The sequence below is a fragment of the Gossypium raimondii genome, chromosome 9 (assembly GCF_025698545.1).
Source record: "Gossypium raimondii isolate GPD5lz chromosome 9, ASM2569854v1, whole genome shotgun sequence".
NCBI lineage: Eukaryota > Viridiplantae > Streptophyta > Magnoliopsida > Malvales > Malvaceae > Gossypium > Gossypium raimondii.
This window is the reverse complement of record NC_068573.1, coordinates 3,831,272-3,844,570: the sequence shown is the minus strand read 5'-3', so window position 1 is coordinate 3,844,570 and position 13,299 is coordinate 3,831,272. Positions and strand designations below refer to the sequence as shown.

The 13,299-nt window shown below is 35.8% G+C and overlaps 1 protein-coding gene across 1 annotated transcript; it reads left to right on the top strand.

The window, feature by feature from the left end:
- The first annotated feature begins 264 nt into the window (after nt 1-264).
- Nucleotides 265-2,473, top strand: LOC105798184 (amino acid transporter AVT1I). Its single transcript, XM_012628157.2, has 3 exons — nt 265-494; nt 586-1,196; nt 1,880-2,473. The coding sequence occupies exons 1-3, from the start codon at nt 317-319 to the stop codon at nt 2,399-2,401; spliced, it is 1,311 nt and encodes a 436-aa protein (XP_012483611.1). The 5' UTR covers nt 265-316; the 3' UTR covers nt 2,402-2,473.
- Nucleotides 2,474-13,299: the final 10,826 nt, after the last annotated feature.

Genomic DNA, 13,299 nt, shown 5'->3' with positions numbered 1-13,299 from the left:
ACGTGAACGATCTTGCCTCAATCCAACAATGATTTCCACGTGTATAATGTTTTTAATATATTTTACGCTCCGGCCATAGTTCAGCTAAGGAAGGTAAACGTGACTGATCTTTTCTCAAACTGACAACGATTTGTCACTCCTTTATGGAAGCGCGTAAAATTAAGGTCCATTCAAATTGTAGCTAAAATTAGCTGCAGACGACGTCGCTTTGACGAAGTTCCAGCATCTATAAATTATATGAAACTTCTCAGTTGCTCCCAAGCAAGTTGAAGTAAATAACCACTTTGATCTTCTTTGTTTTATAATCTGCAAAATAATGGGAATTGAGCATAAAAATGGAGGATCATCATCACTTGATTTCAATGTACCTTTGCTTCTTGACCAGAACCAAAGCAAATTAAAGGATTTAGAGGCATCTGATAATGATGATGTTAATTTCATAGGCACCACCTCTTTTTCCAAGACTTGTTTCAATGGACTCAATGCTTTAACTGGTATAATTTCTTTTCTTTTTTCTTTTTGCCATCAGTCACTCACAATTTTCCTTTTTGTTTTTTTTCATAATGTTTTGTATGTATATGCCAGGAATTGGGATATTATCAACCCCATATGCTCTAGCATCAGGAGGATGGATAAGTTTAATTCTCCTTTTCACCATTGCCACTGCAACATTCTATTCAGGTTTATTGATTCAAAGATGCATGGATTGGGATCCCAACATTAAAACATATCCCGACATAGGCTATCGAGCATTTGGGAGGAAAGGGAAAGTAGTAGTCTCAGTTTTAATGCACATGGAGCTCTACTTAGTTGCCACAGGGTTTCTCATTCTCGAAGGAGATAACTTGCAAAATTTACTACCCAATGTGGAGTGCTTTGAGTTTGGAGGGCTTACAATTGGTGGGAAACAAGGGTTCATCATAATTGTAGCACTCATAATTTTGCCAACTGTTTGGTTGGATAATTTGAGCCTCCTTTCTTACATCTCAGCAACTGGGGTTTTAGCTTCTTTGTTCATCATTGGTTCAGTTTTATGGATTGGTGTGTTTGATGGAATTGGGTTTCAACAAAGGGGTGAATTCATAAATTGGGATGGAATCCCAACTGCTGTCAGCTTATTTGCCTTTTGTTATTGTGCACATCCAGTTTTCCCTACCCTCTACAGTTCAATGCACAAAAGGCATCAGTTCTCCAATGTAAGTACTCACTTTCCCCTTTTTAAGGGTAAACTATAGAAGAAGTTACTTAACTATGTTTTTTTTTTCTTTTTGATACTTCAACTATAAAAAGTTAGAAAATGGTAATTCAATTATTTAACATTATCTTTTTTAATTGACCAACTAACTAACGTAAAATGGAGATACTCAAAATCTAATATAGTTGGGTAACCAACAATAGTGAATCTAGAATTTTTTTAAGGTGGCTAAAATTAAATTATAAAATTTTGAGATATCGAATATAGATTTTATTATGTATTAATTTATTATTTCATCATTTTTGAAGAGACTAAATAAAATATCTTTTATTTGGGGGGCAAAACATAATTTTCCTTGTATTAATTTATAATTTGATCATTCATAAAAGGGTTAGAATTGCAATTTTTCAATTTCTAGGGCCCAAGGACTTGCCTGCCCCCTTTATCTGCCTGTAGTGACCAAAAAAGTTAAAAATTTTAAAGTTGAGTGATCATATTGTAATTTTTTATAATTAGATGATAAAAAAATAACATAGTTGAATGACTATAAATAAAGTTTATTCTTTTTATTATCTTACATGGATCCGGAACTGAGTGTTGGATTATGAGCATGTGTTCAACATGGCTATGCTCAATTTTTTCTATATATGGAAAATCATATTTATTTTCGGGTTTTTTTTTCAGGTGCTGATTGTGTGCTTTGTGTTGGGCACCTTATGTTATGCATCAATGGCAATTTTGGGCTACTTGATGTTTGGATCAGAAGTGCAATCACAGATAACTTTGAACCTTCCAACAAACAAGCTGAGCTCAAGAATTGCAATTTACACCACATTGGTGAATCCCATATCCAAATATGCATTAATGGTTACACCAATAATCAACGCCACTAAAGCCTGGTTTCCATATCACTCCAACAAGCGGTTGTTCCGCCACATGGTCGGCACCGGCGTGGTGATGAGCACACTGTTGGTGGCTCTGGCGGTCCCCTTTTTTGGTTCCCTCATGTCGCTGGTGGGTGCATTTTTGAGCATCAATGCATCAGTCACACTGCCATGCTTATGTTACTTGAAGATTTCTGGGAGTTATCAGAAATTCAACGGTGAAATGGTTGGTATAGGGTTGGTAATTGTAATGGGTATTTTTGTGGTTATATTTGGTACTTACGCATCTCTTGTAGATATCATACACATGTCCAAATTTTAATACTTCAAGTTGTAATACCCAATTTTAGCCCGGGCTCACAATAATAAAATAAAGTCTAAGTTCAGTACAAAATTATATCATTTGGCCCGATCAGAATGACCCATTACTTAAAAAGGTTGAAGGTCCATCTACAAGCTTATGGAAACATAATCTTAAAGGATATGCAATCTTAGATATGATATATGCAATCTTGGATATGATATGCAATCTTGGAAGATATGATTTTGTAATCTTAGAGATTTAATTTGTAGATACCCTTTAATCTTAGCCGTTGATGTAATTGATCTGTACCGTTGGATTTGGGGAGGCTCAACTATAAATAGAGGTCTCTCCCTTCATTGTAGAAAGGAGGAAGAGGAGAAAAATCAATAAAAAAAGGGAGAACGATTGACAGTTTTTTTAAAGGTGGCTTACTATTTTTTTTCTTGATTATTTTTTTACTTATTTACGATTTTAAAAAGGGAGAAGGTGATACCACTGCGAATTTTATTTATTTATTTATTTTATTTAGCCCTAATAAAGTGATGCGTTTCAAAGGATGGAGATATTTTCCCATTCGAGCCTTATAAGTTATTCGCGCCTTTTAATTGAGCCCTTCATTTTTTTTCCTTTAATTCTTCAATTTAAATCCTTATTAATTCAATGTGCTTGATTTCTTACTCCACTATTTTTTTTAAATATTTAATTTTGAATCTAATACTATTTTAATGATTAAACTTAGTATTTTCCGTTTTATTTTACGTTTTATGTGTATTATGGCTATAAGTTTATTGAATTATATGTATATATATTACCCTTTTTAAAAATTATAATGTATCATTATTTTGATATTTAATATATATTGCTATTATTTCGATTTATCATTCAAGCATCAAAATCATTTTATTCAAAAGTTTTCAAAATAGAGATAATACTCGTATTTAGGATTTTCAAGAAAATTGAGCCCTAACGTATTGGGTTCCAATTTTCTTCGTAAAATCTAACAATCGAGGATTGCTCTTTAATCAAACAAAACAAAACTTGTCATCGGGATTTCAATATGTTGTGTCCTAACGTATTGGATGTGACACGTTGATTTCTCGAGATAAAGATTTTTTTAAAAAAATAAAGGAAATATTGAATGTTTGGGATTTTAAGAAATTGTGCCCTAATGTATTAGACTGCGATTTCTTCATAAATTTTAAACAATTAAATATTTTCTTAAATTTTATTACACGAGTTTTTTTTGGACTAACTCATCTTGAAGAGAATAAAATGTTGTGCCCTAACGCATTGGGTGTGATATTTTTCTTTTTAAAATGAGAAAGTCTTAATAAATAAATTAATTTAACTAAGGATAGAATTTATTAACTCTCGACATTAAGACACTAATTAATCAACTAGGTACCAATTTCTGGGCGTAACAAGGGTGCTAATCCTTCCTCGTACGTAACCGACTCCCGGATCCATTTTTCTAAAACTCGTAGACCAAAGCCGTTTTTAGGTGATCCAATCACACCTCAATAAAAGATTTGAGGCGACTCCAAAGTTTTTTTAAAGGTGGACAACTAATTTTTTGTTTTCAAAAAAATGATTTCGACAGCTTGGCGACTCCACTAGGGACTTTTTTTTAAGAGAGTCGAGCTACAAAGTTGATTAATTTTTGTCTTATGGTCGAGAAAATAAGATCCTTTTGCATTCATTATATTAATGCTTAATTGATCTAAGTTATTTTTGCATTATACATTACATGAGTTGAATGATTTTACCTTTCTAAGTGGGAGCGAGAAACTAGTCCTTCGTGAGGTTTTCACCTCCGTGCAGGGTAGTGGACTGCTTCCGGGATACATCCGTACCTATGTCTTCGTGAGATTTTCATCTCCGTGCAACCATAGGGAAATGTATTCCCCTGAACTGAACTAGGTCCATATGAGCCTATAATGGGTGAGGATTGAGGAATCTACTAGTTCGGGTACCCTTGCTCTAGAAGCCAAACCTCATATAATGAACCTTAGGAACTTGCCCTAGGTAGAACTATGCCAAACCCCTAGAGGTCACCCGAGTAGGTACTTTATTTATTTGCTTTTACTTTGTACTAACTTGTTTTTTATATTGTTTTTATTATGATTGCATTGCATTTGCATCTTAAAAAAGAGGTGTTGATTCACGTTCAGTTGCTAAATAGAGAGCTTGTCATAAGAAAATGGGTTTCTTGATAAAGTGGATGACAATATGGTTGTCCGAATATGGTCCAAGAACACATGATAAGAGAAGGATGATAATTTAATGGAGGACTACACGACTATGGCTCCATTTCCCAAGGATTCAAGATGGCAAAAATTATTCAAGAGCTGCTGAACCTTCTTAAAGAGAAGCCAACGAGCATCACGAGGATGAGTGAGCAACAAGTTACGGCCTGGATTGAGCAAAAAGGAGATAGAAGAGACGTTTATTTTGAAGAGTTCGTGAGATTTATCTTAACGCTCGAATGAAGAAGAGGATCGAATATCTCCGCCTATAAGGGCAAGGCCGTATAAATATCCATTTTATGTAAAGAGATTTGTTTTCTAGTAAAGTTTTCTAAATGGAATTGAATCAGAATCAACATCTCTTTATGCATTCATTGCATGCATTCGCATTGCATGACATCATAAACATTAAAGTCCACTAAAAGAACCTAATCGATTAAAATCATTCCTCAGTTAATCTGGAAACCAACCAACTTGCTAAACACTTTACTAAGACTCGATCAAAGACTAAAGACATGAACCAAAGGCTAGAACAGTTCCAAAAAGAAATGCAGGATCAGCTTCAACAACAAATGAATGAGCAGCTTGAGAAGATTCAACAAAAAATGATAAATAAAATAATGGAATCCCAAAATAATATGATGGCAAAGCTAACCCAACTATTGACTGGAGGAGGTGAGAAGGGAAATGGTCCCATGGCTGATGTCGAAGAGGGTAATGAGGATGAACCACTCTATCCTCCAGGCTTTACTCATCCACATGTGCGAGCTCAAGCTGAATGTCCGCACAAACCTACTGTCACAATCAGGCCTCAGCAGTCCCAGGCCGGTGCTTCAAACTTTCAAGCTGGATTGGGCTCTAACCCCGAAAATAACCCTACTAACTCCGCCATTCTTGACTTCAATGAAGTAGCTGAAAAGGAAAGATTAAAGGAGGAGTTACCAAAACAGTTAGAGGAAAGGTGCAAATGGCTCAAAGAGAAATTTAAGGCAATGGAAGTCACTGAAAGCTATCGCGAGATTAACACTAAAGAGCTGAGCTTAGTTCCAGATTTGGTACTCCCTCACAAGTTTAAGATGCCAGAATTCGAGAAGTACAATGGGACAACTTGCCCAGAAGCTCATATCACCATGTTCTGTAGGCGAATGGCTGGATATGTTAGCAATGACCAGCTATTGATACATTGTTTCCAAGATAGCCTCGCAGGGGCAACATCTAAATGGTACAATCAACTGAGCCGTAGCATGATTGGTTCATGGAGGGATTTAGCACAAGCATTCATGAAACAGTACAGTCATGTAACAGATATGGTAATTCATAGAATCGCCCTTCAGAATATGGAAAAGAAGCCAAACGAGAGCTTTAGGCAGTATGCATAGAGGTGGAAAGAGGTCGCCGTCCAAGTTCAACCACCGCTCTTGGAAAGAGAAATGACAATGCTCTTTATAAATACATTGAAAGCCCCGTTCATCACACATATGTTAGGAAGTGCTACAAAAAGCTTTTCTGACATAGTCATGAATGGTGAAATGATTGAAAGTGCCATAATGAGCGGAAAGATTAATGCTGGAGGAAATAACAGAAGGCAAGCCTCAAAGGAAAATGAGGTGAACAGCATAAATACGTACAGCAAGCCGATTATAGTGAATCAGCCAAGAAAGGTGGTCGCTAGTCAACAAGGTTCATTAAGACAAGAACTTGGAGTGAAACAAGGTACTGAGAAGCTCCAGTTCACACCAATACCGATGTTGTATAAGGAGCTGTATCAAAGGTTGTTCAATGCACATGTTGTTGCCCCTTCCTACTTAAAACCTCCACAACCTCCGTATCCCAAGTGGTATGATGCGAACGCACAATGTAATTACCATGCGGGAATTACGGGGCACTCAATAGAGAATTGCATTACCTTCATAAAACTAGTTGAAAAATTTATCAACATGGGTATTGTCAAGTTGGATGACTCATCTACTGCAGAAAACCCGCTACCGAATCATGATTGATAATGGGGTGAATGCAATATATGAAGAGGTGTTAGGAAGTGTTCACATCAATGTCATATACAAAGACACAATTGAAAAGGGACCTTGTTAGATGTCCGCCCTTATAAATTTGGGAGTGTTCTAAGTAATTGGATTGCGGAAGAAATCTCTGTAGTCTTTAGAGCTTATTTAGAGTAATGTTCAAAACATTCTTGTTGTTTTTAGCCTAAAAATGATAGGAATTCCTTTGTGAAATAGGCTCATGTCTAAACATTATTATTCTAATAAAATACATCTTTACATTTATTTTTGAGCCAATATTCTTTCATTCTTTGCGAGTAACTATTCTTTCATTCTTTTGGATTTTCTTCCACATCATTCTTTCATTCATAATTATATTATACAAATAATTATTCGTAAATTCACAAATTCTTTTGTATATTCTTTTGCACTTACTATGGGTCCCCAGATATCAATGACATGAGTGACGCTGCTACAGACTTAGAATCTCTTTTTGAGCGAGATATGTGTTTAGAGGGATCTCATAACTTTTAAGATGACATAGATTATAGCCTATTTTTGAACTTGTTAAGGATGGTAGAACTAGTCGAGAAATGGATCTTACCCTAAAAAAAGTCATTGGGATACATGACTTCTCCTTATGTGGGGCATGAAGGTCATTTGGTCGATCTCGCCAAAAGAGTCTGACGGTCATTGATTCATCTTTGTGATCATCAATTACTTTACTAAATAGGTGGAAGCTGCTTCATATGCCAATGTCACAAAGTCGACAGTTAGCAAATTCTTGAAAAATCATGTGGAATGCTAAAAGGTTCATATCTGACAACATAATATCAAAAGTTTAAAGTCTGTTCACGATCAATGCCATATCGCCAAAAAAGGATGGTGCCAAAAAAAAACTATTCCAGGACAATACCTTTCTCTTGGGCTCATCGCGGTTTTACCTATTGAAGACAAGATTCTTTCTCTCTGAGTTTTTGGATTAATTCCGATTGAAGAGGAACGTTCAAAGTTATCCATCATGGCCAAATACGCCAAAAGCAAATGATACGAGCTCACAAAAAAAGTCTGCCCTAGAGAATTTTTTGAGAGGGACCTGGTATTGAAGAAGATCCTTCCCATACAAAAAGAACTTCATCCCAAGCCGGGAAGGATCTTATGTGAAAGGCCTTATCTGGAAAAACGACGATAGCAAGGACATGCCTAATCCTATGAGTTCAGATTCAATCAAAAAATATTTCAAAAAAAATAAAAAGAAAAAGAAAAAGCAAAAGGGAGAGGCCAAGGTGAAAATCCGCAAAGGAAGCCTTGAGACCAAAGGGGATTTGAGTTGAAAAGCCGAAGAGGGCGGTTCAAATAGTGATCAAAATTAGGCATGAGGTGATTAGAGCAACTCGAATCTTGATAAGATTGGGGCATTTGGTGATCTAGTCAATAGGAAAGAGTAGGCAACATCTTGAGGCATCGACAGAGTATTGTAAATCTCTCAAACACATGTCAAACTCAGAAGGGTCTTCAGAAAGTTTGTACAGAGAAGTTTAAGCTGCGATATCTGGGGCACCCAATTTTTATACTATTGAATTTGTTGTTCTTGGAATACTTCATTCTTTTCAAAGATACACATTTCCAATCAATTTCTTTGTTATCCTTCTTTGCTATTTTTGATAATTTATTTCTTTCGAGCTATGCTCAGAACCAACTTTTTCTTATCTATTGTTATGACATTTTTTGCAAGTATGTTGCATTGGAATAATGATTAATGGACTAATAAAACTTTCACAAGGAAAGTTTTGCATATTACTTTAGAAGTTTCTAAATAATACAGGAACCTGAAACAGGACTATTGTTTAGAACGCACCAAGTTTAAAGGTTGAAAATTTAAGAAGGAAGAGTCTAATTAAAACTTTTTGGATTCTGTTATCAAAAAAATTGATTGAGCAAAGTGACAGGATGTCAGGTTGGTGACAAAGCTAAAATAAACAAGCGAGCAATGGTCACTAGGTAATAGGAAGAGGTTTCCTCGGAGAAGAAAGACTTCATTTGCACATGAGCTTTTGGTGCGACACCTTAGGCATCGTGTAAAGGGCCAAAGAATTTTACATTCTGTATGCTTGAATTGTGATAGGTGTGGATTGAGAAGAAGCCATATATTTTTACCCTCGGGTTGCAGTGGGAGAATGATGGTACAAATTTTACGTCCTAGTAGATTGAACTTTGAGGTTTACAGTGAGGGAAATCTGACTAAGTAGAGACGCCAGCCGAGCAAGAAAGCATTGTAGCACGTCAGTGGTAAAGCCTTAATAAACTTCGAGCAATGATAACTTAAGCGAAAAAGGGGATCATTCTCAAAAATAGCATTCTACATTCATGCAAACACCATTCACACATGTCTAGTTAGGAGCATTTGATGCATTTTGATCATGTCATCCTAATCTTAGGCATATTTAGGTTCATTATACAGGTCATATTCCTAGGAGAACAAATCGATGAAATCATAAAGCCTTGCCTCCCTGGGTTGCAGCGGAGCAGGTTAAAAATTACAGATCTTGCCTTTCTACACCGATAGCGAAGCAGATCAAAGACACTAGCCTTGCCTCCCTGGGTTGTAGCGGAGCAGGCTGAAAATAGTAGATCTTGCCTTCCTGCATCGACAGGGAAGCAGATCAAAGACACCAGCCTTGCCTCCCTAGGTTATGCGGAGCAGGCTAAAAATAGCAGATCTTGCCTTCCTGCACCGATAGCGAAGCAGATCGAAGGTACCAGCCTTGCCTCTCTGGGTTGTAGTGGAGCAAGTTAAAGATAGCTGATCTTGCCTTCTTACATCGACAGCGAAGCAAATCGAAGATACGAGCCTTGCCTCCCTGGGTTGTAGTGGAGCAGATTGAAGATAGCAGATCTTGCCTTCTTGTACCGACAGTGAGGCAGATCGAAGATACCAGCCTTGCCTCACTGGGTCGTAGTGGAGCAGGTTGAGAATAACAGATCTTGCCTTCCTGTACTGACAGTGAAGCAGATTGAAGATACTAGCCTTGCCTCTTTTGGTCGTAGTGGAGCAGGTTGAAGATAGCAGATCTTGCCTTCCTGTACCGACAGTGAAGCAGATCGAAGATACCAACCTTGCCTCTCTGGGTTGTAGTGGAGCAGGTTGAAGATAGCAGATCTTACCTTCCTGTACCAACAGTGAAGTAGATCGAAGATACCAGCCTTGCCTCCTTGGGTCGAAGTAGAGCAGGTTGAAGATATCAGATCTTGCCTTCATGTACCGACAGTGAAGCAGATCGAAGATACCAGCCTTGCCTCCCTAGGTTGTAGTGGAGCAGGTTGAAGATAGCAGATCTTGCCTTCCAGTACCGATAGTGAAGCAGATCAAAGACACCAGCCTTGCCTCCCTGGGTTGTCGTGAAGTAGATCAAAGAAAGTAAATCTTGTCTTCATGTATTGGCGTGAAGTAGATCGAAGATAGCAGATCTTGTCTTCCCATACTGGTGGCGAAGTAGATCGAAGAAAGCAGATCTTGTCTTCATGTATTAGCATGAAGTAGATCAAAGATAGCAGATCTTGTCTTCATGTATTGGCATGAAGTAGATCAAAGATAGCAGATCTTGTCTTCATGTATTGGCGTGAAGTAGATAAAAGATAGCAGATCTTGTCTTCATGTATTGGCGTAAAGTAGATCGAAGATAGCAGATCTTGTCTTCCCATACTGGTGGCGAAGTAGATCGAAGAAAGTAGATCTTATCTTCGTGTATTGGCGAAGTAGATAGAAGAAAGCAGATCTTGTCTTCATGTATCGGCGTGAAATATATCAAAGGTAGCAGATCTTGTCTTCCATACTGGTGGCGAAGTAGATCTAAGATACAAGTCTTATATCCTTGAAGTTGCAGTGGAGTAGATTGAAGCACTAATTCCTATACCTCTGAAGATGCAGTAGGATGGAATATGGCTGCTTGAAGAAGAAGAGCACCAAGATCCAGCGTGATCGGGCAAAAATTGGCCATTTTTAAAGTCTTTACTCTATTCCTGTTACACGAGAACGAGCAAAGAGGGGCAGCTGTAATACCCAATTTTAGCCCGGGCTCACAATAATAAAATAAAGTCTAAGTCCAGTACAAAATTATATCATTTGGCCCGATCGGAATGGCCCATTACTTAAAAAGGTTGAAGGTCCATCTACAAGCTTATGGAAACATAATCTTCAAGGATATGCAATCTTGGATATGATATGCAATCTTGGAAGATATGATTTTGTAATATTAGAGATTTAATTTGTAGATACCCTTTAATCTTAGCCGTTGATGTAATTGATCTGTACCGTTGGATTTGGGGAGGCTCAACTATAAATAGAGGCCTCTCCCTTCATTGTAGAAAGGAGGAAGAGGAGAAAAATCAATAAAAAAAGGGAGAACGATTGACAGTTTTTTTAAAGGTGGCTTACTATTTTTTTTCTCGATTATTTTTTTACTTATTTACGATTTTAAAGAAGGGAGAAGGTGATACCACTGCGAATTTTATTTATTTATTTTATTTAGCAATAATAAAGTGATGCGTTTCAAAGGATGAATATATTTTCCTATTCGAGCCCTATGAGTTATTCGCGCCTTTTAATTGGGCCCTTCATTTTTTTTCCTTTGATTCTTCAATTTAAATCCTTATTAATTCAATGTGCTTGATTTCTTACTCCACTATTTTTTTAAATATTTAATTTTGAATCTAATACTATTTTAATGATTAAGCTTAATATTTTCCATTTTATTTTACGTTTTATGTGTATTATGGCTATAAGTTTATTGAATTATATGTATATATATTACCCTTTTAAAAATTATAATGTATCATTATTTTGATATTCAATATATATTGCTATTATTTCGATTTATCACACTTTTTTATATTTTAGGTAAATTCAACATGATTTGTATATATTCTTTGATATTCCTATTTTGTAATATATTTCCAAAATTCACTTTTATATGTCTTCAAGATTTATATGAAAATGTTTTTATACAATACTATTTTATATATACATATGTAATTTGTAATAAATTATTTTTATTCCATATATTATTGATTTCATATTATTTTAGCTATTACCTTTAAATTCTCTCTTAAATAGGTTTATGTATTTTCTTTCAATTCATTTATTATTTATCATTCATTAGTGTATGTTTTATTTACTTAATTATATCTCCATGTTGTATATTATCATTTATCGCATCCTATCCGCTTAAAAGGCTATGTTCGATATCATTCAAGCATCAAAATCATTTTATTCAAAAATTTTCAAAATAGAGATAATACTCGTATTTAGGATTTTCAAGAAAATTGAGCCCTAACGTATTGGGTTCCGATTTTCTTCGTAAAATCTAACAATCGAGGATTTCTCTTTAATCAAACAAAATAAAACTTGTCATCGGGATTCCAATATGTTGTGTCCTAACGTATTGGATGTGACACGTTGATTTCTCGAGATAAAGATTTTTTTTAAAAAATAAAGGAAATATTGAAGGTTTGGGATTTTAAGAAATTGTGCCCTAACGTATTGGACAGCGATTTCTTCATAAATTTTAAACAATTAAATATTTTCTTAAATTTTATTACACGATTTTTTTTTGGACTAACTCATCTTGAAGAGAATAAAATGTTGTGCCCTAACGCATTGGGTGTGATATTTTTCTTTTTAAAATGAAAAAGTCTTAATAAATAATTTAATTTAACTAAGGATAGTATTTATTAACTCTCGACATTAAGACACTAATTAATCAACTAGGTAGCAATTTCTGGGCGTAACAAGGGTGCTAATCCTTCCTCGTACGTAACCGACTCCCGGATCCATTTTTCTAAAACTCGGAGACCAAAGCCGTTTTTAGGTGATCCAATCACACCTCAATAAAAGATTGGTGGCGACTCTAAATTTTTTTTAGAGGTCGACAACTAATTTTTTGTTTTCAAAAAAATGGTTTCGACACAAGTTTTATAATATCATAGTTAGTCTAAATACTTCATTTGAATTAAACTGATAATATATACGTAAGAAACAATATTTTACTTATTTTTCAAGATTATATAATAATAGTTAAAATTTAGTTTTGATTCCTATATTAGGTTCAAATTTAAAACTCATACATCAATTTTTATAATGTCATTATAAGTTTAAATATTTCATCACTACACCAAAACAGGTTTTTAGCGGCGCTTTTTAGCGCCACTAAAGGTATTTGCGGCGCTTCTACAAGCGCCGCAAAAAATGCCGCTATCGACAACATCGCTAACGTTTGCAGCGTTTACAGAAATAAACGCCGCTAAAGGTCTTGTTCTTTAGCGGCGCTTAAAAAAAACGACGCTAAAGATCATGTTCTTTAGTGACGCTTCAAGAAACACGCCGCTAGGGGTCATGTTCTTTAGCGGCGGTTTTACAACAAACGCCGCTAAAGGCGCCGTTAAAGGTAATGTTCTTTAGCGGTGCTTTTACAACAAACGCCTATAAGAACATGACCTATAGCAGCGCCTGCCAACAAACGCCTCTAAAGCTCATGTTTTTTAGCGGCGCTTTCTTCACAAACGCCACTAAAAAGTAATGTTCTTTAGCGGCATTTTTTTCCACAAACACCACTATAGAACATGACTTTTAGCGGCGCTTTTATAAAAACGCCACTAATTTTGGAATTTTTGT